The following is a 23,391-nucleotide window of genomic DNA, read 5'->3' as shown; positions in this document are numbered from 1 at the left end:
TGGGAATCCTTTGCCAAGTCCAGCTTTCTTTCATCCAGTGTGTGAGTGCTTAACTGTGTGTTTGTGTGTGTGCGGGAGGGTGTGAATGAGGGTTATCCACCGACCCAGGGGTGTGCTTTTAGTTTGCCAGAGGGAGAGAACGTGAGTGGTCCCTAGACCCCTGAAAACCCCAAGGTTTGAAATGAAGCCTCATGGCAAAGGTTATACAGTCAACCGGCTGCAGCCGCCTGAGACCACAGATCCCAGCGAGCTCCTCTGACATGCAGCAGCCATGTCCAGCCCTCCTTCACCTCCAGCCTCCACTTCATGACTCTTCTAATGAAATAAATCATCTCTGCATGGCAGCACGACACGTCTGGGTTTGCTTCTTTGGAGAAGTTTCTAACACACTTTCTTTCTGGCTTAGCTGCTCCATAAATATAAACCCTGTTAGTGCTACCAGGTTCTCATTTTAATGCTGCTACAAACTGGACAAAATCTAAAAATTGCTCTAAAAACTGGACATCAGGTCCACCTGATGTCTTATTTTCCTCCTGCCATTAAAAGCTCATTTATAACGTTGTTGTATTTTGTTGTTTGTTTTATTAAATTGCTTCATATTTAAACCTCCTCTCTGTCTGGAGTAAACTGGCAAATTTGGGGATGACTGAATCAGATGTGGAAACCATTTTTAGCCTCCACTGTGACAGATGTGAGTCAGCAGCGCTCCAAAGGAACAAAAAGCCTTCGAGTTTTTAATAATGTCTTTAAAAAACAAATAAAAAACACAGTGAGGTAGTTCACTCAGAAAACTTTAAAAGCTGTGTTAAAAAAAGGAAGAGAAATCCTGCCAAATATGAACTTTCAGGAATCTTCAACCGGTTCATTTTTAACCGATTGTTTTTCTTATAAAGTAATTATTAATAAGTTGCATAACATTTTTTTATTTATTTATTGTCACTAATGGAAAACCTAGTTTACAGATAAAATAAAATCTCCACTATAACACAAAACATCTTAAATCAGATGATAAAATTTATTAAAACGGAACAAAAACAATTCACAAAATATCATCATTCAATAAAATGCAAAAAGCAAAAAGGAGTTTTTGATTGGATTACTCCTGACTCGTGTAATAAAAGTCATTTCTCATATTTGCTCTGCAGCCTGAACAGTTTCAGACATTTTCCGGAAGGACTTGGATGAAAGTGCGATCCAGCCGACAGAGCAGGCGTGACTGGAGAAGCGACTCCTTCGGAGGACTTGTGTCTATTGATTGTGATCATTTTCCTCCCTGCTGATGTATTTGGTGAATTCTGCGTTACAGATACTCATCACTGCATCTAGGACAGGGATGTTCAACCTGCGGCTCTGGAGCCGCAAGAGGATCTCTGGTCGTTCCACAATGGCTCCAAATACACAGTTAAACATGCTAAAGAACTAAGTAATGATTTTAAATACAGATATAGTAATAAATCGAGGTTTTTAACAAGTTTTCAGTTTTTTATGTAATAATTGCATTGAATTTCCACAACACAATGACACTAAAAGTACCAGTAATGCCTTTTTTTTATCTTTTTTTTTTTTTGTTTTTTGTCATTATGTTGGAAACTTAAAGTGGCATTTTCTTTTTTTATATATATCATTTTTAACAAATATCTACATTCTACAGAAGAAAGTCTGTCTATCCTCATTTTGCAAAAGTTTTATGTTTTTCTTTATTTTAAAACTTAAAAATAGAAATAAAAACATGGTTCATTAAAAATGACAAGTTTCCTGTGGTTTCCTATTTATAAAAAATTATAATTAGTATTTTTTCAAAAGGTCTTGTAACATTTGCAGCTCTAAACAAGTTTAGCTGGGCTGATGGAAAATGGCTTGTTGGACTGTAAGGGTTGCAGACCTCTGATAGGAGGATACGATCAGCCGTGCCGGGCGTCTCCGGCGGAGAACCTCCTTCATCTGTGACCTGCAGAAGAAAATAAATAAATATATATCTATATCTAAATAAATATCTTTCAGTGTTTCTGAGCAAAAATGGTTTAATGGTTAAAATTCCATGTTCAGAGGATGCCTGATCTTCAGCAGTTGGTCCACTTCTCATGGGGTTCTGATTAAAAGAGGATGCAAAGTTTAGCACAACATATAATCTGTCACTTTCTTCAGTAATATAGACACAGCAGCAGAAATGTGGAAAGAAACAGCATGTCTGGTGTTTGCTCAACTTCTTCTCTCTTTAATTGATATTATGGTTGATTTGATAGAAAAACAAGATTTCTTTTTGCATGCAGGAAGAAGCTTCAGCCAACAGAGAGATGAGCCAACTTCACTGCTAAAAAAGCTTTTAATCACAATTATTTAAGTTAAAAAACATTTAATTTTATTTACTTTACTTCCTCTTAATAAAAGGTTCACCTGACATGTCTTATTAATCACACACTGATCAGAGTGTTTTTCTTTTTTAATGAAAGATCAGCTGCAGATGGTTGATCATGGGGAGTATTTGAAGATCAAACAGGGCGATCCGGTTTCACTCGCTGCTCAGCTCCTCATTGTTGCCCAGATGTATGTGTTAACTTTAATAAAGTGTTTTCCTTCTCGGCTTCTTTAACTTGGATCATTTTAAAACAGGATCTGAACTTGTCCGGTTTCCCATTGAGGCTTTTTCTTTTAAAACATCTTTTTCCTGCTTTAACTTGAACTTAAATGTTGTTGTGACTCATTTTTGTTTACTGACTGTTTGTTTGAAACCGGTCTCTGCTGAGGAGTGACTGTGGCTCAGTGAGTTTACCTGGATTAATAAGCAGAATTTTCTTTAGTATTTACTAAAACAGGTCATTGCTTAACATTCTTAAAATAACCAGTTAGTGTTGTGAATTTTAAGGGTTTTTATAAAATCATAATATTTTGGTAAATGATATTTCTTCCTGCTTCTGCAGACAGATTCATCTCTGCACGATGCTTTTGGTTTGTAAAGTACAAAAATGATGATTTCTGCTCAGTCTTGACAGATCTGTTGTGTGAAGTAAAAGGGAAAAGTCTGCATTATGTGTGAGTGTTTGATTTTGTGAAATACTTTGAGAGATTGAATAAGAAATGAAATGACGGAGCAGCTGTTCCATATTTATTACGTGGAGGGCACTTAAAGGCTGAACACTTGGGTGGAAATCTGTGAGTGTGTTACATGTCTGAGAGCACAGTAGCAGGTACCAAATATTTGTGTTTTTTGCTTTTGCTTTATTTATTTATTCATTTATTTATTTGTTCTCTGGTGAGCGGGATTACCTCTGAATTATGGAACAGTCCCCTTTTTCTTCTTAAGTAAAAAATAACATCTGTCCGGCAAATGGAGAGCTTAGTGTTTCTCTATAATTAATGGTAAAAGCCTCCAGAGCTGCACATGAAATATACATCCTCCATGCAGGACCCCCATAACAAAGAGAGCGAGAGAATGCAAAGAGGAAGAGGAGGAGGAGGAGGAGGAGGAGGGGGCAGCGGGTCAGTGAGAGGAGAGGAAGAAAAAGAGAAGCTGAGAGTAAATTACAGACAGCACAGAGGATGGAGATGTGTTCACAGTCACTAACATTTCCAGACATTTTTTAGATTATTTATTTGTATTTGCACTGTGAGATTTGGGATTATTTTCTTTAATAATAGTTAAACCACTGCAGATGTCACATGACAGCCAGTAGGACACAAGTTTTCCTGTTTTTCTTAACCTTTAAGTCAGTGGCTTATTTTAAGAGGAGAAAACAAATTCACATTAGAAGAGAGGAGTTGGTGATATTTTTCTAATCTAAGCTTTTTTCAATATTCAAACTCAACCAGGCATTTTCGTCCTGATCATTTACCGAGTAGAAAGTGAAAAGCTGTGCAGAACGTGTCAGATCGGTTTCGATCTGGGGTTCTTGAGTCAGCAGACCAACGCCATCCTCCTGTTACTTCTATAAAGCAAACTGTGCACATCATGCAGCAGGATGCAAAAATAAAACCAAGCGGCCGTTGTGGGTACACGGAAAGTACAAAGCTGAGACGTTCTGCCATGATGCGTTAACACAGACACGTTGGCCAAAGCTCAGTTCTGACAATAAGGTCAGATTTGGCCTGGTTGGTGCTGGAGGGGATTATTATAATAATTAAATTAGGATAAAGGTTTGTTCTGATATGTCAAATAGAGGGAAATATGGCAGCGACCCTGTGACCCCTGACATAAATATGGACCAATAAGAGTAGAAATAATAACATAATTTAAGGGTTATATATCTGCATGTACATTCGAAAAATTTTTATTTGTTTGAAAATATAGTCTTAAAATTCAACATCTTGCATCATTTTTTTTAAAACAAAAGTAAGAAAGTTCCTGACAGATCTCCACTCCCTGAAATCATCCAGCCTTTGAAAACGTGGATTAGTTTTTAGCCTTTTATTGTTGATGCTGTAATTTTCTGACAGAATCTTGTTCATTTTGTGTCTGCAAACAAGAGAATAATGTCCGAGGTTTTTACAGTTTCACAACCGTTGGTGAGACCATGTTGCATCCTGAAGGCTGGAGTCTGTCTGTTTCACTCAGTTTGGTTTGAGAGTTTTCATCTGACCCAGAGATGAGTATAACAGTAGGTAAATAGATTTTATATTAAAACTAATAACTCCAAACACAGCCGCTGAACTATGGATGTAAACATACAGACCCTGATGGTTCGTGTTCCAGGTACAAACAGGAACCCACTTTTACTGGAATACCAGACATTTAGCTTAAACAGAACAGTGATATGATTTTCATTTGCATTAAATAGAAAAAGTCATCTTAAAATCTTTTTGACGGGCTGTTTAGGCCACCCTCCAGAACACACACACACACTCACACACGCACACACACACACACACGCACATGAACAGATGCATCTGATATGAGATTATGACATTTAAAAAAATGCAAATGAACAAGTGTTGCCACAACACAGGAAGGTTTTTAAACACAAAAAATGATAGTAGTTGAGGTATTGTGTCTGTTTACAGGCCATACACATCTCCCACTGCTGAATAACAGCATCACTTATTCACCAAGTTCTGGTTCTAGTTGCTCAAACACAGCTGGATGAACTGATCACAGATCTGATTAACTCGTGCTGCAGCACACTGATGATACATGTGTTCAAAATGAGGCACAAAAGCGAGTGAACCACAACAAACTCTTTTATATTTTAAAATGTGAAAGTTTTTCTTTAAAAGTTGTAACCTGGAAAAAACTAAACACTTTAGTGGACTGTTGTTTTAAATATGCTTTATAATGACATTTGATTTGATATGATTTAGCTGTAGTTTACTGGATCAAAACACTTGCAGTTTTCATGCAGAAACACCTTCATCATCATCGTCATCATCATCAGCTGGCGCTTAGACCTACACAGTGAACTGCTTCCAGCTGCTTTGTTTATTGATTAGGGATAAAAAAAAAATGATTGGCAGCAAAGAGTAAACACAAAAGCACTCAGACAGTCATCAGGGAATCACACATCTCATTACATTTACTGCCAGCATTGCGTCTGTAAGTAAGCATATGAACACACACACATACACACCCATGACCAATGAGGGGGTTTGCACACACACACTGATGGGAAAATGCAAGTATCAGAGCTGTGACTGACGGTGGAGCTGGAGCAGATTATTTCTGAGTTGTAATGGTCAACGGAGCTCAGACAGCAGTGAAACTACCTACCACAGATGTGGGATGAGACGTTTAAGGAGGTTCACAGAAAGTCTGTAGCGACCTCTACAGGTCACAGTGGCTCACGGCAACATTCAGGCAGCTGGTCTAAAAACTACTCATTAGTCGGAAAACTAGCCTGACCTTAAAAGAAAGACCAGAGAATATTAGTTACTTCCGTTTTATTTTCTATGGTTTTATTTCTGTGTTATTTATTTGTTTAAGTCTGTTTTCGCCTGTTTACCTATTAATGCTTGTAAGTTTCCTAAACGTGTTATGATGTGTACACTGACAAAGTCTTTTTGAAGAAATTTTATTATCTTTTGGCTTTTAGAAACTCAAATTATCATTTCAGTTCCCATATTTGTCCTTTTATTTATTTTGTTATTGTTATTATCTTTTTACATTTGCCAATATGTAAATATAAAGTTAAAATGCTATTTTTCTTTATTTTATTACTTGTTTTAATTTATTATTTTTGATTATATATTAATTATTAATTATACTTAATTGTTTATAGTTGTTTTGCATTTATGGGAAATGTTTTACAATTCTCTAAATATACGGTTTTGCTACAGAAAAATACCACATTTTAAATGGGAGTTTTCTATGGAGAATCTCACCGTTTAAACCGCATCACTTGTATTCTGTCGGAACCAAATATATGTAGCATCCACCTCCCATCGGAACATTATAGATGTGGGACGGCTGCGATGGAAAGATGGCGGTGGCTATGATACAAATGTCATGCATGTACCGGGGGATGATAGCGGTCAGAGCAACCGGCATTAGGACGCTGATTCCCGGGCTGGTCCCGGTGCAGTTCCGGGCCTTTTCAGTGCGAAAGGAACCGGAACTGGAGGAGAACCCGTTTTACAACAAGTACCAGGACAAGATCCAGAAGCTGCGCAGGTCAGCTGGCTAAATAAGCTAGCAGTGACATATGCGAATTCCCTTTACAGAGTCTGTTATTTTACCTTTTATTTGATCGTTGACAAGTTTATCCTGCATTTTCTGATATCGCCGAAAATGCCACTGAAAGGACGATTTTCAAGCGATAATTTCGGCTAATGTTTAAGTAATCTAAAACTTATTTTCTTATCCTTATAAACATCAGCTTAAAAAATCACGTCAAAAATGTAGTATAACATACCTGTAGAGATTTCAGATAAATGTGGCTTAAAGCATGAAATTGCTGCCGAGTTCATTTGAAGACTTTAGACTTTTTAACCCTTTGAAGAGGGAAAATGCGATGGTAATTATTTTATTCAGGGGTGTATATTTATAAAAATGAAACCCTCCGAACATTGTTTATTTTAAAGCAGCTATGAGCAGGTGAAATTCTCACTTCTATATAATCAAATTATATAGGAGTAAGTAAGAGAAGAATAAATTTCATAACAAGAAACATTATAAAAATTATTTTTTAATGGCTAAAGGTATAACGTTAGTAACTTATTGAAGTGTATCGTTCATATTAATGCCTCTTCATCTACTCATCTCATTCTACAAGGGTGTACAGCAGTGAATTGGAATTAGTGTATTGGGTGTTTAACTGATTTTGGTCTTTGGTCTTTTCAGTGTCAAACCTCAGGAGTACAAGGCCCGATTTGAGAACCGGCATGATTCCAAGAAAGAAGTCCTTGGACAATCCAAGCAGGCGGAGTTTGTCCGACTCATGGAGGAGGAGGTGAAGTATCCGCTGGATTCAGTGCAGCGTGGAACAACCCAAAAACCATGAAAAACTACAGATATTCAGACACTTAAATTTAGACACATTTTAAGCAGATTTAGCCTTTCTTTGCCATAACATTGTGAAACAACCAAGATGAAACTGGTTACAGCAGCTGAGTGTAGTTGCAGCTGGAGGAAAATGGATGTGATGTGTTTGCCTTTATCGTTGTTATAAATGATAACTTCTTGCTCCACCTTTGGGGCTGAACTGGTTTGAAACTTGAGCTGTGGGAATCTTTGCAGTTTGAGAAAAGAGACAAGATGGCTGCTGGTGATGGAGCATCAGGAGGCTTCACTAAGAACAAGGTGAGCAGTGTGAAGGAGCACAAATCCAGAATACAGCAGGATTTTTAGCTGATTAGCCCCCCCGTCGGGTCTTTAATGTTGAAGACAAATTAATTGTTTTTATTATATTATGTTCAAGTGTGAACAGACTATAACATGGTGTCTTTCAGACGTTAGGTTCCATCCTCAACCTGGAGATGGTGAAGGAGAAGACGGGTGAGGAGATTGCTGAGGTGAGTTTCCTCGGTGACTTAATTTGTGTTTAGCACTTTTATCATCTAAATAGTTTTTATGTTCTTTCAGCTTTGGATGAAATATTTTTCAACTAAAGACACGATCAGCGCCGTCATCCCGGTGAGTTCATCACTGAGAAGTCTGTCATTTATCTCTAAACTCAGATTATAGTCAGTAATGTTCTGCACCTTGTCCTCTTTAACTGTCTAGGGATACTTGTTCGTAAAGCTCCACCCCAACACTAGTCATTTCAGTCCCTGATGTCTTTCCCCTTCAGCCCTGTTTTTGTTTTTTTATTTCCTTTAGCACCGCTAACATAATTTAATAACAACCTCCATGTTTACACAGTGAGGAGAGAAAAAGGTTCATTTTAACCCTTAAAACTACAGCACTCCTGAGAGCTATCAGCTATATCATTAACAGTTACTCAGGAGTGGTAGTGTGTAGCTCTGTGGGGGGAATTGTGATGGATAGCTAATCCTTTAGGTGATTTACGGACGTTTTCCAGCCATTTCTATCCCGACCAGGAGGTTCACAATCCAGCCACAACATGTAGTGTTTATTCAGAGACTCACCGTCACTACTATGTTGCTAAGAGACCTCTATTAAGACCTGGACATGCGTTGGTTTAGTGAGGATAGCAGGTAAATAGCAGAAATAACTGAAATTAAGGAAAAGGTGGAAATATGGAAATAGTTTCTGCTGTGTGTTTGTTTCAATTCCAATATTTTTTTAAATTCAAGATTTTATTACTCGTCTTTGAAGCCTTAAATGGTTTGGCTCCCCCGTATTTGTTGCTCCAGCCAGGACTCCGAGGTCCTCGTCACAGCTCTTTCTGAAGGTCCCGTCTGCTTCTCAAATCCAGGGGTGGCAGCACTTTCTCGGCTTGCCACTTCACGTCAGAGCTGCTCAGTCTTCACTTCTTCGCACTGGTGTTTGAACAAAATTGAGCTTAACGTTCGTGTGTTTTACTTTTTATTCCAATGTCATCATTTTATTTTTATTCATTTTTATTGTGTAGCGTTTTATTTTCAACTGTGTTCTATTTGTTCTGTTGCAGAAAAGGTGCTATATAAATGAACTTAAATGACTTTTATAGCTCCATCAGTTTTAAAAGCTGCCTTATGTTTTATTTACAGTCTCACATCTATGAGGTGATTCTCAGCAGATCAAAGTCCTGCTCCATGGTAAGATGAAGATGATGATGATGATACGTTGGTTATTTAATTAATTTTCTGACCACCTGTCATGTTTAATTTAACTTGCTGCATAGTCCACTCCCATGATGTTTTTTAGCCTCCAACATACCAGCTGAATTCCTCTTTATTTTTCCAACTGGTTTCCATGGTAACCCCTGTCTGTGTGGTTTTCTTTCTCATCAGTTTCTTTACGCTCTGCCTCAGAAGGAGGGTTATGAGTTCTTCGTGGGTCAGTGGTCCAGACACGAGCTCCACTTCACCTCCCTCATAAATGTCCAGGTAAACTGCTTCAGACTTGTGATGCCTTCACGTGCTGCTGGGAAAGTTCAACTCTCTCCTTTTTACGAGCTGCAGCAGCCAGTTAAAGCTGGTTCTTTTAGTGTGTGAAGCTGCAGCTCATGTCGGTTTCAGTACTGAGATGTTTTTTCTGTCTTTGTCCAGACGCTGGGTGAAAATGCTCCCAGTCAGCTGATCCTCTATCATTACCCCGACCTACAGCAGGAGAAGGGCGTTGTGCTGATGACCGCGGAGATGGACCCCAAGTTCATAGTAAGAAAAAGCCCAAATTAATGAACGTACCTGGATGATACATGTTGGAAGACTGGGATGCCATGATCTGTCCTCTCCTCTGCAGACTGTCCACCAGGCGCAGTGTTTGGCCAATCAGGTGCAGCTGTTCTACGGCACGCAGAGGCAGGAGACGTACCGGCTGGTGGAGACGTTTAACCACGACCCGACAAACTTTAAACACATGTCAGTGATAGCTGAGCTGGAGCAGAGTGGGCTGGGTTCTCCGGCCGCTCCGGGGAGTTCCTGAGACAGACTGAAGGTGGTCGGGAACGTTTCAGACAGGCATCGTTTTCATTCGCCACCTTCATGTGGACACACCTGCTTCTCCTGTGTGCATCCAGAATTTAGAAACATGAACTGAAAGAAGCTCCAGCAGCTTCTCATGAAGTGGGACGATCATCCAGTCAGTGTGGACGTTCTGTATGTTGCTGCATCTCCTGCTTCAGACCAGATCACAGGGACTGTTAGCCCACTGTATAAACTCCAAAAAACCATAAATTACACAGTTAAACTATCTAATACTAAAATGTACCAGATCATAACACTGTACCACACTTTTGATCTTCTCATGTTGGAAAAAAACCTTTGTTTGGTTTAGCCAGGAGCCTTGCCTCACTGGCCCCGGAGCAGGAATATTAAACTCATTTTATTTCAGGGGCTACATTCAGCACAATTTGATCTCAGCTGGACCGGACCAGCAAAATTCAGTTCTGATAACTAATTATTGCTCATGTTAAACGTTAAACACGTGTTCTGTCATTTTAAGCGCTGTTTTTGTAAGAGTGTGTATACACACACACATGTGTGATCTACTTGGTCTTTAAATGAACAGCTGGTGTCTCAGCTTTCAGAGTCTTTGGATTGAATTGTTGAAAAACCTGAACATGCACAGCAGGATTCCAGCTGCTGGCGTATTTAACAAGGTAATAATCTGATTAAGCTGTTTACATGAGCTCCGTTTAGGATACTTCATTCCTGTTAACATGTGATGGAGCAGTCCCACTGTCACCCTGAACAAAGGAGGTTTATCTGCATATTTTAAGTCTTTATTTAATCCATAAAACAAGAAGCATCAATCTCATCTGTCTCCCCTCAATTTTTTTTTTTTTTTTAACAACAAAATCTGAAAAATTCCAAAATTCCAGCAAATAAACCCAAAATCAGGTACATGTTGCAAGACTCCAAGAAAACTCTTGTCGGCTGCAGTATTACAGTTAAGGTGTTTACAATGTAAGAGAGATATTCCACTAGATTATTTAGAAAATGACTCTGATAAAGTAAGGTGATCTGAAAATGCTGTTTACATGGCAGCATCTTATTCAGATTAAATGGGTTCATTTCAGAGTATTAGCGAGCATGAAAACGCAAGTACAGCGGCATAAAGAAGAGCACCATCACAGCCATTTTATTAGAGCTTCTTTGTTTCCTGTTGCACTGAAGCAAAGCGGTTCATTATGCAGTTTTATTGTATTGTACAGAGAAAATACAGTGCAAATTCCTAAATATGGTCCGATATTCAGACTCTACCACTATGTTTACACTGCAGGTTGTGAAGCTCAACTCTGATTTTTTGCTGAGATCCGTTTTGTTTGCGTGGTTGTTGACTTTATAATTTAAACGTGACCTCCATCAGACTCCAGTGTGAACAGTCTCCGGACCTGAAGTGAAGACATTCTTGCTGCATCTCGCCTCGTCCAGCACAGGACTGAGACGTCTGTCCCCCTTCAATGATGTAAAAGTTGGATAAAATGCACCCACGTATGAAAATAGCCAGTTCAGACTGTTATAGAAAAATAATCAGATATGGGTCATATATGGACCAAAAAGTCAGAGGTGGGCCACTTCTACCTGCAGTGTGACGTAACCTAGCAACAGTGGACCCTCATATTTACACACAATCACAAAGAGACACAAGAACCCAAACAGGACATGAGCACATTGTTTTTGGTTATTCCAGACTGTTTTCAGAAAAACAAAAATCTCCTGTAAAAAGCTTTATGTCCCTCCTGGCTTTCCGTACTTATGGACCACTGTTAAGATGAACGTACCAAACAAAAAGACTAAAATGAAACATTAATGCAGAAATGTGCTTCAGTTCTAGTTGTATCAAAATCTTACAAAACCAAACGTTGGAAACATTTTCTCACCAATGTTCTCGGCTACAGATCATGTGATCAGCCGACTGGCTCAACAACACGATGAACATCAGACACACGGTAGAAAAACAACACAACACTGTGGACTTTGGGGTAATCACGCCACATGTCGAGCTTCACCTGCACTCACGCATCACGTTTCGTTTCTAACACACACACACCTCTCACTGCAAGTTCATTATTGCAACATTAAAATATACTAATAATAAAAAAAATGGTCACAGTGCATTAAAAAGGACTAAACTACGTCAAGACTTTAGATCAAACTTCAAGTGCTTTAAAACTTCTAGAAAAGGTGAAACTAAAATATTTATGCAGACCTGATGGAGTGTTTTCTCTCAGCTAAGGACCAACCACACTGTGGTGACTAATAAGACCAAACGTAGTCCTGCCTGGTGTACTCAGGTCTGTTTAATCAACACTACATAGAATTATGAAGAAACCTTATGTGTTCATGATAAACCCGATTTTACATCTGTAATCTAAGAAAAAAAAGAAAAAGTTCTTAATATCCACTTTGCAGTTTGTTGGCTTGACTAATTACCAATCACGACTTGTTTTGAATGACTTTTTAGAAATGGTGGGATCACAGTTTCAGTTCATTATTCAGGATTTTCACTGTTCATGGCTCAGAGTTTCATAGAAGTCTCACAGATGTGCATCAGAAAACACAAGCAGCACCAGTGGTGAGGGTCTACCACCATCACTGCAATCAGAGCTCAGATTCTAGATGTGTCCAGACAAATACGGGCTGTGCATATAAAAACTAGGGCAGAGAGGTGGAGCATGCTCCATGTAGGCAGGTTGCTTCAGCTGCTTAACTAAACATAAAACTCCAAGCCGAGATAACATGTCCCAGCTGTAGTTACAATATTCTCGCCTACTTCACACACGAGGCGCAGACTGATGTAACAGAGGGCTGAGAGATGGCAAAAAGCAACACTGATACAATAAATAAGGTAGGAGAGAATAATTCATTATGTTAATTTACCCACAACGTGTGTGCAGACCAGCAGTCGAAAACATGTCACATTTTCTGCATCTCCAGCTGGATGCACTCAGGTTTCTGTGGCAACGTGACACGGTTAGCTTTACTGCGACTCTGGAGTTTATTCTGTGGTAATGACAGATTAATCTCTACAGCTCACTGGGAATGTTGTAAAGAAAAGAATCAGTGAACTATTTTCAGCCCTCCAAGAAAGCTCCACGATGATCTCCCCACCTTCATGGCACAGGGAGGCTTCATGGCTCCGCCTTGTAGCCTCAAACAAAGAGGACCCTCCAGTCTATTTTTCTGGTCCTCTTGGGACACTCTTCTCTACACTAAAGCTACATCCTACATTTACCCAGAAATTTGTCTGAACACTGCAGTGTGTTAGCCTGTGGAAACACAGTTACAATCCACAGATGGAAATCCTTCTTTCCTTCCTCCTCCTTCTGTAATGGTTCCTCAGAAATGGATCAGCCTTCATCCTTCCATGGTTTCCTCCTAGTTGATGTGCTTCCACGTGTTAAGAGGCAGGAGCAACATTCAAAACATTTAAAACTAAAAACCTTTTGTTGAGGGTTTTACATTTTTACTCACCTCCACCAACTCAGGAGGTTGTGTTTGTTTTGTGCAACCTCAAACATTGGTCCTGATGGTACCGTTGGTCCTGGGGGTCCATGTGCTCCACTGCTGAGTCCCTGAGTGGTTCCTATGCAGTCATGGCTCAGTACATGGCCTCGGTGTCCCTGATGCTTCCAAATGACAAACTGAAAGTGCTTCCCAGTTTCTTTGCCCCTTCCCTCTTTTTCTTTCTGTTCCAGTTCAACAAGGAGGCGGAGCTCTGGCCTTTAGCCCCGCCCAGCAGACGCTGCCGAGTGTTTTCTTTATCGCTGTTGTGGGAAAGCATGATGGACTTTCTCTCCAGCTGCAAACAAACAAACAAACAAACAATCAATCAATCAATCAATCAATGAATCAATTCTTATTTGTATTGCCCTTTACAATAACCAAAAGGTCCTTAAAAGTGATTTACAACAGAGTCATATAAGGTACGTAAAAACAATCCACAGAAACATAAATAATTAAAACACAGAAACAACTGGAAAGTGTTACAGTGCTGCAGGGTATTTAAGGGAATATATCATAGAAAATCCACTTTTTTAGCCCCTAAATACATGTTTTTTCTGCACTATTAGTGTTTATCCTACCTGAGGATATAACTGTACTGTGTGGAGCTAGAATAACCAGGAATTCAGACCAAAGCATTGCGGTTCTACTTTATATAGACCATAAATTAATGATTTACATGGGAAAAGGAAGGCTTTAAAAGCATATGTCCACTTTAAGAACCTTCCAAGTGCATAAAATGAACAAATAATAAATTACACATAAAAACAAGACAGCCTAGTGGGAATTAAAAGCCAATCTAAAAAAGTGTCTTCAGCTTCGATTTAAAAAGGTGGAGATCAGTAGTGATGCAAATGTCAGGGTCCACAATGGAACGATCACCCTACTGTTTGTATCTGGACCTTGGAACTTCTGGCAGAAGCTGATCTGAAGAATGCAGGGCCCTGCCACGATTACGGATGATTCTAAATCCAACTGGAAAGCAGTGGAGGGTCGACAGCGCTAGAGTTATGAGTTCACGTCTGGATGTGCTGGTCAAAAACCAACATAAGGGCATTACAGTAGTATAGTCTTGAACTTATAAATGCATGGACTGCCTTCTAAGATCCTGCCGACTGAGAAAGGGCTTCACTTTGGCCGAAAGACAGAGCTGAAGAGAGCTTGTTCAGCAGAACTAACCTGTTTATCAAATTTGGGGACCAGAGTTCTAGAGTTTGTAAAATTATTGGACATAGGTGACGTGCCAAACAAGAAACATTCAGTTTTGCTGTCATTCAAGTGCAAAAAGTCCTGTACCAACCACTGCTTTACATCATTTATTCAATCCAGTAGGTTAGTAAGTGCAGCATTTTGGTCTCATGGCCAAGTATATCTGCAAATCGTCCCCTACCCATGAAAAGACAGATTATGTTTTCTCATAATTGACCCCAAAGGTAGCAAATACAATGAAAAGAAAATAGGGCAGAGGACAGACCCCTGTGGTACCCCACATGAGAGGGGTGCATGTGAAGAGCAGAGATCACCAATCATTACACAAAAGCTCCTATTGCCAGGTATGACTTAAACCGTTGGAGAGCGTTGCCACGGATACCAACATACTGCTCCAGGCGAGAAACAAGGACTGCATGGTCAACTGTATCAAAGGCCACTGTAAGTTCCAGCAGCACCATCACAGCAGGGTCCCCAGCATCCACAGGCAAGGCAATGTCACTGTGCACCTTTAACAGCGCCGATCCACCGCGCACCTTTAACAGCGCCGATCCACCGCGCACCTTTAACAGTGCCGATCCACTGTGCACCTTTAACAGTACTGTTAACAGTGCCGATTCACCGTGCACCTTTAACAGTGCCAATCCACCGTGCACCTTTAACAGTGCCGATCCACCGTGCACCTTTAACAGTGCCACCGTGAACCTTTAACAGTGCCGATCCACCACGCACCTTTAACAGTGCCGATCCACCGTGCACCTTTAACAGTGCCGATCCACTGTGCACCTTTAACAGTACAGTTAACAGTGCCGATTCACCGTGCACCTTTAACAGTGCCAATCCACCGTGCACCTTTAACAGTGCCGATCCACCGTGCACCTTTAACGGTGCCGATCCACCGTGCACCTTTAACAGTGCCAATCCACCGTGCACCTTTAACAGTGCCAATTCACCGTGCACCTTTAACAGTGCCAATCCACCGTGCACCTTTAACAGTGCCGATCCACCGTGCACCTTTAACAGTGCCACCGTGCACCTTTAACAGTACTGTTAACAGTGCCGATCCACCGTGCACCTTTAACAGTGCCAATCCACCATGCACCTTTAACAGTGCCGATCCACCGTGCACCTTTAACGGTGCCGATCCACCGTGCACCTTTAACAGTGCCGATCCACTGTGCACCTTTAACAGTACAGTTAACAGTGCCGATTCACCGTGCACCTTTAACAGTGCCAATCCACCGTGCACCTTTAACGGTGCCGATCCACCGTGCACCTTTAACAGTGCCACCGTGCACCTTTAACAGTACTGTTAACAGTGCTGATCCACCGTGCACCTTTAACAGTGCCAATCCACCGTGCACCTTTAACGGTGCCGATCCACCGTGCACCTTTATCGGTGCCGATCCACCGTGCACCTTTAACAGTGCCGATCCACTGTGAATCTTTAACAGTGCCGATCCAGTGTGCACCTTTAACCGTGCTGTTCCACTGTGAATCTTTAACAGTGCTGATGCACTGTGAATCTTTAACAGTGCCGATGCACTGTGAATCTTTAACAGTGCTGATGCACTGTGCACCTTTAACAGTGCCGATCCACCGTGCACCTTTAACAGTGCTGATCCAGTGCTATGTCGGGGTTTGAATGCGGACTGGAATTTATCCAGAACCGGCTTTACCTCTAAAAATGTCTGTAACTGCATAAATACAACTTTTCTTAAAAGCTTGGAAAGAAGAGACAGATGGAAGGCCTAAAATTGGACAGCACAGAGGGGTCAAGGTGTGTTTTTTGTACACATACATTATGTAAGTACACATTCATCACTGCAGCTGCTAGCATTCGAAGCACACACACACACACACACACTTACCTGTGTATCATGCGAGTGTAGCGTGACCACACTGATCTCTATGGCTCTGTCGCTGCAGTTCTTCAACATGTGGACCACCTCACCATGTTTGGCCCACTTACAGTCCTGCCCGTCCACTGCAACTATGTAGTCTCCTTCTCTGAGTCCTGCCTCCTGCACACAACAATAAAAACAAGAGACTGAAATCATTCATTCATATCGCCATCATCCTTTTTCTGCCTTTTTCTTCACTTTAACTACCTGTCTTAATAATTAATCATATCAGTATCTTAACTGATATGAGATAACATTTAACATCAGGCCAGAAATCTGGATAATGAAGCACTAAAGGTGCATGGATGGAAGTTTTTGAACATATTGTGAATATTTCTCTCTCCTCACCATCTAGAACAGGGGTGTCCAGATCCGGACCTCAAGGGTCACAATCCTGCAAGTTTTTGATGTGTCCCTGCTCCAAAACCACCAGCTCAAAATGATGAGTCACTGTTGGATCTATTTCATTTGAGTCAGGTGTGTTGAAGCAGGAAACTTTGGAAAATCTGCAGGACAGCGGCCCTTGAGGACCGACTTTGGGCACCCCTGATCTAAAAGCTGTGAGATTCTAATCCTGCTTTCTGTCTGTTCACCTGATGCTGATATTCATCACATATTGTTCCTTCTGTGTTTAGAAAGAAGCAGCTTCACAGCTTTAAATTCATACTGCTGATTTTTTACCTTTTAGTTAGTAAATCCTAAATAGAAATACATGTTTTTATATATATTAAAAATATTTTAACTGTTGCTGTTTAAAGAGAAAACTGCTGCTAACTCTGTGCATGTGTTTCGTGCAGGGGGTCTGCAGCCTTTACAATTCACAGAGCCATTTTTCCCTCAGCCAGCTAAATAAAACTCCTTTAGAGACGCAGCTGGTACGAGACCTTTTAAAAAAGAACAACTTATAATTGTTGATAAATGTCAACTATAGGAAATTTGTTGTCATGTTTTAAGATTCACATTTTTATTTCTATTTTTAGGTTTTAAAACAACATAAAACTTTCGCAAAAAAAGGATAAACAGAGTTTCACCTATAGGATGTGGATATTTGTGGAAAATGGTGTAAAAAAATCCATTGTTTTCAACCTAATGACACAAAAACTCATTTGTTATTATATCTATAGCTAAAAACATGAGTTTTTTGCATTTTCAGCCATGTATTAAGAGCCATTGTGGAACGTCCAGAGAACCATTTGCTGCCCTGGAGCTGCAGGTTGAACACCCCTGGTTTAGTGTTTGTAAACCCAAATTTAGTGCATTTTCTTCATATAGCAGTAACAATAAGATTAATCTTAATATTTCATGTGAATAAACACGATTAAAATTTTAAATTGTTGCCCAGCACAAGTTTAAATAAAACTAAAAATTCTCTGTTCACTGGCTGCATTTTTGGTTCTAACAAACTAGAAAATCATCGTTTTCTGCAGCTTCAGTTTGAACTGAACTAATTAAATTTTTCTCACAACATCTGTAAAGCTTGCAGGAAAAAAATGTCTGTGGATTTCCGAATTTACTTCCAAACATTTACCATAAACAGTAGATACTTTCCCCCTCACCTCTGCGCAGCCTCCAGGCACCACACCGGCCACCAGGACGGGGGAGTCTCCCCTGAGCGTGAGACCCAGTCCACCTTCTGTCTTCTGCAGACAGATCACACGTACGGGGCCCCACCGGGCCCTCGCACAGAACACCGACAGGGGCCCCTGCAGCACCAGAAACACACAAGTTTTACAGTGTCACAACTTTTTCTGCAGAGCAGTGAAAAAATAGTGATAGTGTTTTATAGAGAGGTCACATCACATGTTGTATTTGTGATGTTTTATTGTTTTGCATTGTAATGTATTATGTTGAGTCACTGTTGTCTGTTTTTTGTAAAAGCCTAACTAGGGATGGGCAATGAGAATTAGCCTTGGCTAAAATGCTGTAGTGTGTGACATGACTCATGAAACATACTTGTCCCTGTCAAATAAATAAATTTGATTTGATTTTAAAAGTAAAGGACAAACCTGAATAAATGGGTGGAAAAAATGCTGATTCTTCTCTACAGGTGGACTGAATGAAAATAATAATAAACTTCCAGTAATGCTCCGATGATAAACAGCCTAAGCCCACACATGACAATTATAATAGTTCAAATTGAATGAATAGGCCCATTCATTTAATAGGCCCAAGGAGGAGGTTTCACAGACAGCTCTTTCAGCAACCCAAGAGCGAGGAAAACATTTCCAAGAACAGAAGATTTGAGAGAGCAGAGAACGAGTCTGAGTGTGAGGGAACGAGATCAAGTCTGAGCGCAGAAGATCTGAACCTGCAGCACTAAACTTGAGAAGAGAAGCAGACTTTTGAAAGGAAGAACGATTTATCTGAGAGCAAGAAGAGACTTGTTGGGTGTGAGAGCAGAGATTTGAGAGAGAGCAATATATTTGAGCATGAAAACAGGAAATCTTTCTCTCAAATCAAACAATCACACTCTTCTGTTTAATATTTTTATTCAAGAGTTGAAGGCATAAAAACAGAAACAGTATATGGCAAGAATTTACACATCCTTCGTTGAATTTTTTTTTTGAACACATCCATCCATACCCATAACTAGAACACAAAACAATGAAATAGAATAAAAATAAATAAATAAATAAATAAATAAAGTAAAAGGTAAACAACTTATAAGATCAAGCACTGAGCCATACGACACAGTCCCCAGCAAGGGGACTGAAATCTGTCCACAGAGACAAGGTCTTCTGCCAGAAAAGTATCTCAATAGATCAGGTGTATAGGCAATAGGACAGTGCTAAATGAAAAGTCCTGGTGGTTTATCTTGAACACACACAAAGGGAAAAAAAAAAAAAAAAAAAAAAAAAAAGGGGGGGTGGGAGGAGGGTTAAGAAGGGGGGGGGGGGGGGGGCTTGGGGGGGGGGGGGGGGGGGGGGGGGGGGGGGGGCCGGCCAGTCTGGCTTCAGGTTGTTGCAAAGTCTAAGAAACCCTGCCATTTCTTATAAAACCGATTTGGTAAACCACATCTTGAGTATCTAATTTTCTCTATTTTCAGAAGAGACATAACTTCGTTGACCCAGTGGGTAGTAGATGGGGGTTGGGGTGACTTCCAATGCAGAAGTAAATGGCGTCTAGCTATTAAGGAGGTAAATGCAATGACTTCCAATTCTAACACTGAGCACTGTTTATAATTCACCGGGACTCCAAAGATTGCTACATGTGGGGAGACAGCAACAGATTTAGAGAGCACTTTTGACATTGTGTCAAAATAAACCCGCCAAAAATTCACTAGCGTAGGACAGGAGAAAAACATGTGTGTGAGATGACAGGGCGAGCCACCACATCGGACGCAGGCATCAACAGAGGCTGGGAAAATCCTTGCCAATTTAGCCTTGGAATAATGGCATCGAAAAAAAACCTTGAACTGAATAAGTGTCAAACGGGCACATATGGAAGTTTTGTGAATTGTGATAATAGCAATATTCCACCAATCATCCGTAAGCGACAGACCCAGCTCCCGCTCCCAGGTGTCTTTGATCCGTGTTGTATGATGAGCTTTAAAGGAGGAAATGATGCTGTAAATTTTGGATGTAAGTGATCGTTGTCTGGGGTTTAATTTGAGAAAATCGTCTAGATTGGATTCATCGAGATTAGGAAATTTTGTAAACAAGGATTTAGCACAGTTTCTCACCTGAAAATATCTAAACAGATGAGAGGGGGGAATATCGTATTCCTTTGAGATGTCTGTGAAGGTACCAAAAATCCCATTCCTATAAAGATCTCTGAAACATTTAATTCCTTTATTATGCCACAAGGTGAAGGTCAAGTCAGAGAATGCTGGTAGAAACAAATGGTTTTTAAGTAACGGGTGAGAGATGAGGCTGTTGTAGACTTAAAAAATTTTCTAAACTGAAACCATATTTTTAGAGTGGAGCTAACTACTGGGTAACTGGTGAAGTGAGAGGGGTTGGGCATAATAGGGCCAGTTAAAAGAGCTACAAGAGATGACCGGGGGCAGGATTGTGCCTCCAATTGGCACCAAGGAGTCCCAATAGAGTTGAACCAGAACAGGATTTTGGAGATATTAAGTGCCCAGTAATAGAATTGAAAGTTGGGTAAGCAAAGTCCTCCATCAAATTTACAACTTTCCAGTACCGTCCTACTAATCCTAGGTACTTTACCTTTCCATAAGAATTCTGATATCATTGAATTAATTGATTTGAAGAATGTTTGGGTCAAAAAAACAGGCAGGCACTGAAACAAGAACAAAAACTTAGGAAGGATATTCATCTTAACAGCATTAATTCTTCCAATCAAGGATAAGGGGAGGGAACGCCATCTTAGAAAATCTGCCTTGACCTCCACTAGTAATGGAGAAAAATTTGCGGTGAGGAGAGAGTTCCAGGTCCTTGTTACATTAACCCCCAGATATCTAAACCCAGCAACACTTAATTTAAAGGGAACATCCGATTGCAGCAATTTTGTAGATAATGTATTAATAGGAAAGCATTCACTCTTAGCGATGTTGATCTTGTACCCAGAAAACGAACCAAACATTCGAAAGAATGAGAGAAGAGCTGGGAAGGCTTTAGTAGGATCTGACACATACAGTAATAAGTCATCGGCATATAAGGACAATTTATACTCCTTATGAAAACGTGTTATTCCATTGAATATGTTAGATGTTCTTAAATAAATAGATAAAGGCTCAATTGCAAGTGCAAATAGAAGCGGGGACAAGGGGCAGCCTTGACGACAACCTCTGTTCAAAAGGAAATAATCTGACTGCACCCCATTAATAATGATGCTGGCACACGGTGAAGTATAAAGCAGACGAATCCAAGATATGAACCCATTTCCAAGCCCAAACTTAGTGAGAACTGAAATCAAATAATCCCACTCCACCCTATCAAAAGCCTTCTCAGCGTCAGCTGAGATTACGACTTCTGGTACGAGAGTGTTCTCACAGGAGTAGATGATGTTGAAAAGAGTGCGAATGTTGGAAAAGAGCTGACGCCCCTTTATAAATCCGGTTTGTTCTTCTGAAATAATCAGGGGGAGAACCTTATCCAAACGGCGAGCTAGAGCTTTTGCAAGGATCTTGGTGTCCACATTAATTAAAGAGAGTGGTCTATAAGAGGTGGTAAGTTCTGGATCCTTGTCCTTTTTCAACAGGAGGGAAATTGAAGCTTGCCTCAATGTACAGGGAAGAGAGCCATTAGTCAAAGATTCAGTATAAACAGAGTGCAACAATGGGATCAATTTACCGGAGAATGCTCTATAGAATTCCGTGCAAAACCCGTCCGGGCCAGGAGCTTTGTTGTTCTGCATGTCCTGCAGGGCCAGGATTAGTTCTTCTCTGGAAAGTGGCTGATCAAGCATATTCGAAGCATCCTGGCTAAGTGTTGGAAAGTCCAGGTTGTCCAGAAAGTTATTCATATCAGTGTTATCTGGTGGAGATTCGGACCTATATAATGTGGAGTAAAATTTTTTGAAGACCGAATTGATGGAAAGTGGATGATCCTGCAGCGTACCGGACTTATCTCTTTTTTTTTTTTTTTTTTTTTTTTTTTTTTTTAACCTGTCTTGTCCAGCATCGTTGCAAACAGAATGATTGTCTGGCTGCTGTCTGGTGCTGGGCAATTTTACTCTATCAAGCAGGGATTTATACTACATGTATAAAGTCCCTCTTGATGACATGAAAAACTTTATTAAATCAGACTCTTAATGCTGGACTCGACCGGAGGGGACAGAGAGAGAGAGAGATAGAAAAGAAAGTAGAGAGAAGAGGGAGGGGAGAGAGAGGGACAGAAAGGGTGTGGGGAGTGCGGGTGGGGACTTAAAACATTATACAGAAAACCATGTAATCCATACTACTTGCAACATATATAGCTAAGATCATCCTGGCCAGTAGGTCATTACACAACTAGTTGATAATAGTAACAATAATAATAATCACAATAATAGTAATAATAATAATAGTAGTAGTAATAATAATAAGAGTAAGAGTAATAATAATAATAATAAGAACAGAAATAATAAAAAAAAAGAAAAAAAATATGATAATAGATATAAGTGAAACTGCTGTATTCAAGAACACGCGCAGAGAAACCTGTGTGGATATGCTGGAGAACTCGGCCACACGGCGACGCAAAGACTGTGTGGAGACGTTCAGGAAGGAGTGACCATGCAGAGTGATCATGCAGATGCCACCTCACTTGAACAGAGGCCAGAGTCAGGCCAGCGGTCCCGAGACCCAGGCCACCAGCCCCCCCGTAGGCTACAGATCCCGACCGGTCCACAGAGACGACCACTCGCCCGCCCAGGAAGGCAGCAGCAGGAGACCCCAGCAGGAGCCGCCCCGCGGACACAGGGCACCGGCCCCGGCAGGCCGAGGCCAGCAGTCCCCGACCCCCCCCGGGCACCGGCCGCCCGGGACAGACAGGGCAGAGGGCCCGGGCCCAGGAGCGCAGGGACACCCCCCACCCCCACAGGCCAAGGGCCAGCACGCCACCCGGGGGGACCCGGCCCGCCCAGACGGCCACCGCCAGAGGCCAGCCCCACACCCCAGCGCCCAGCCGCACACCCCGAGAACCAGTCCTGCCCCCCCCCCCAGACCAACACACACAAACACACACACTCTCCTTCCACTCCTCCATTCATCCTCCCACACATACACCATCCAACCCTCACATACTCTGTCCTCCCACACACACACACCATCCTTCCACCATCCATCCTTCCACCATCCATCCTCCCACACACTCACCATCCTTCCACCATACACTCTCCCACACCTACCCCATCC

General features: G+C 40.9%; 2 protein-coding genes across 2 annotated transcripts in view; one reads left to right on the top strand and one right to left on the bottom strand.

Annotated features, from left to right (window-relative positions):
* The first annotated feature begins 6,368 nt into the window (after nt 1-6,368).
* atpaf1 (ATP synthase mitochondrial F1 complex assembly factor 1) lies at nt 6,369-10,789 on the top strand. Its single transcript, XM_042006446.1, has 9 exons — nt 6,369-6,598; nt 7,268-7,376; nt 7,664-7,726; nt 7,876-7,938; nt 8,009-8,059; nt 9,079-9,126; nt 9,322-9,417; nt 9,580-9,687; nt 9,773-10,789. Exons 1-9 carry the CDS (start codon nt 6,384-6,386, stop codon nt 9,953-9,955), a joined length of 936 nt encoding a protein of 311 aa, XP_041862380.1. The 5' UTR covers nt 6,369-6,383; the 3' UTR covers nt 9,956-10,789.
* Nucleotides 10,790-11,087: 298 nt separating this feature from the next.
* Nucleotides 11,088-23,391, bottom strand: part of rhpn1 (rhophilin, Rho GTPase binding protein 1) — a 37,953-nt gene continuing 25,649 nt past the window's right edge. Inside the window, exons 14-16 of the mRNA XM_042006445.1 lie at nt 18,149-18,295; nt 16,560-16,712; nt 11,088-13,777 (exon numbers count right to left, since the gene is read on the bottom strand). Coding sequence (XP_041862379.1) covers nt 13,577-13,777; nt 16,560-16,712; nt 18,149-18,295 — 501 coding nt within the window. The 3' untranslated portion in view covers nt 11,088-13,576. The remainder of the gene's footprint in view (nt 13,778-16,559; nt 16,713-18,148; nt 18,296-23,391) is intronic.

This window comes from Melanotaenia boesemani, chromosome 14 (assembly GCF_017639745.1).
Source record: "Melanotaenia boesemani isolate fMelBoe1 chromosome 14, fMelBoe1.pri, whole genome shotgun sequence".
Classification (NCBI taxonomy): domain Eukaryota; kingdom Metazoa; phylum Chordata; class Actinopteri; order Atheriniformes; family Melanotaeniidae; genus Melanotaenia; species Melanotaenia boesemani.
Note: the sequence above shows the minus strand (reverse complement) of the source record. Positions and strands in the feature narration are given on the sequence as shown.

What these genes read in the sequence shown, in the direction of transcription:
- atpaf1 (XM_042006446.1), top strand. Translation starts at nt 6,384, where the DNA reads ATGTGGGACGGCTGCGATGGAAAGATGGCGGTGGCTATGATACAAATG. An exon ending in CGATCAGCGCCGTCATCCCG is followed by an intron (nt 8,060 to 9,078) that starts GTGAGTTCATCA and finishes TTTTATTTACAG; the next exon opens with TCTCACATCTATGAGGTGAT. An exon ending in GATCAAAGTCCTGCTCCATG is followed by an intron (nt 9,127 to 9,321) that starts GTAAGATGAAGA and finishes CTTTCTCATCAG; the next exon opens with TTTCTTTACGCTCTGCCTCA.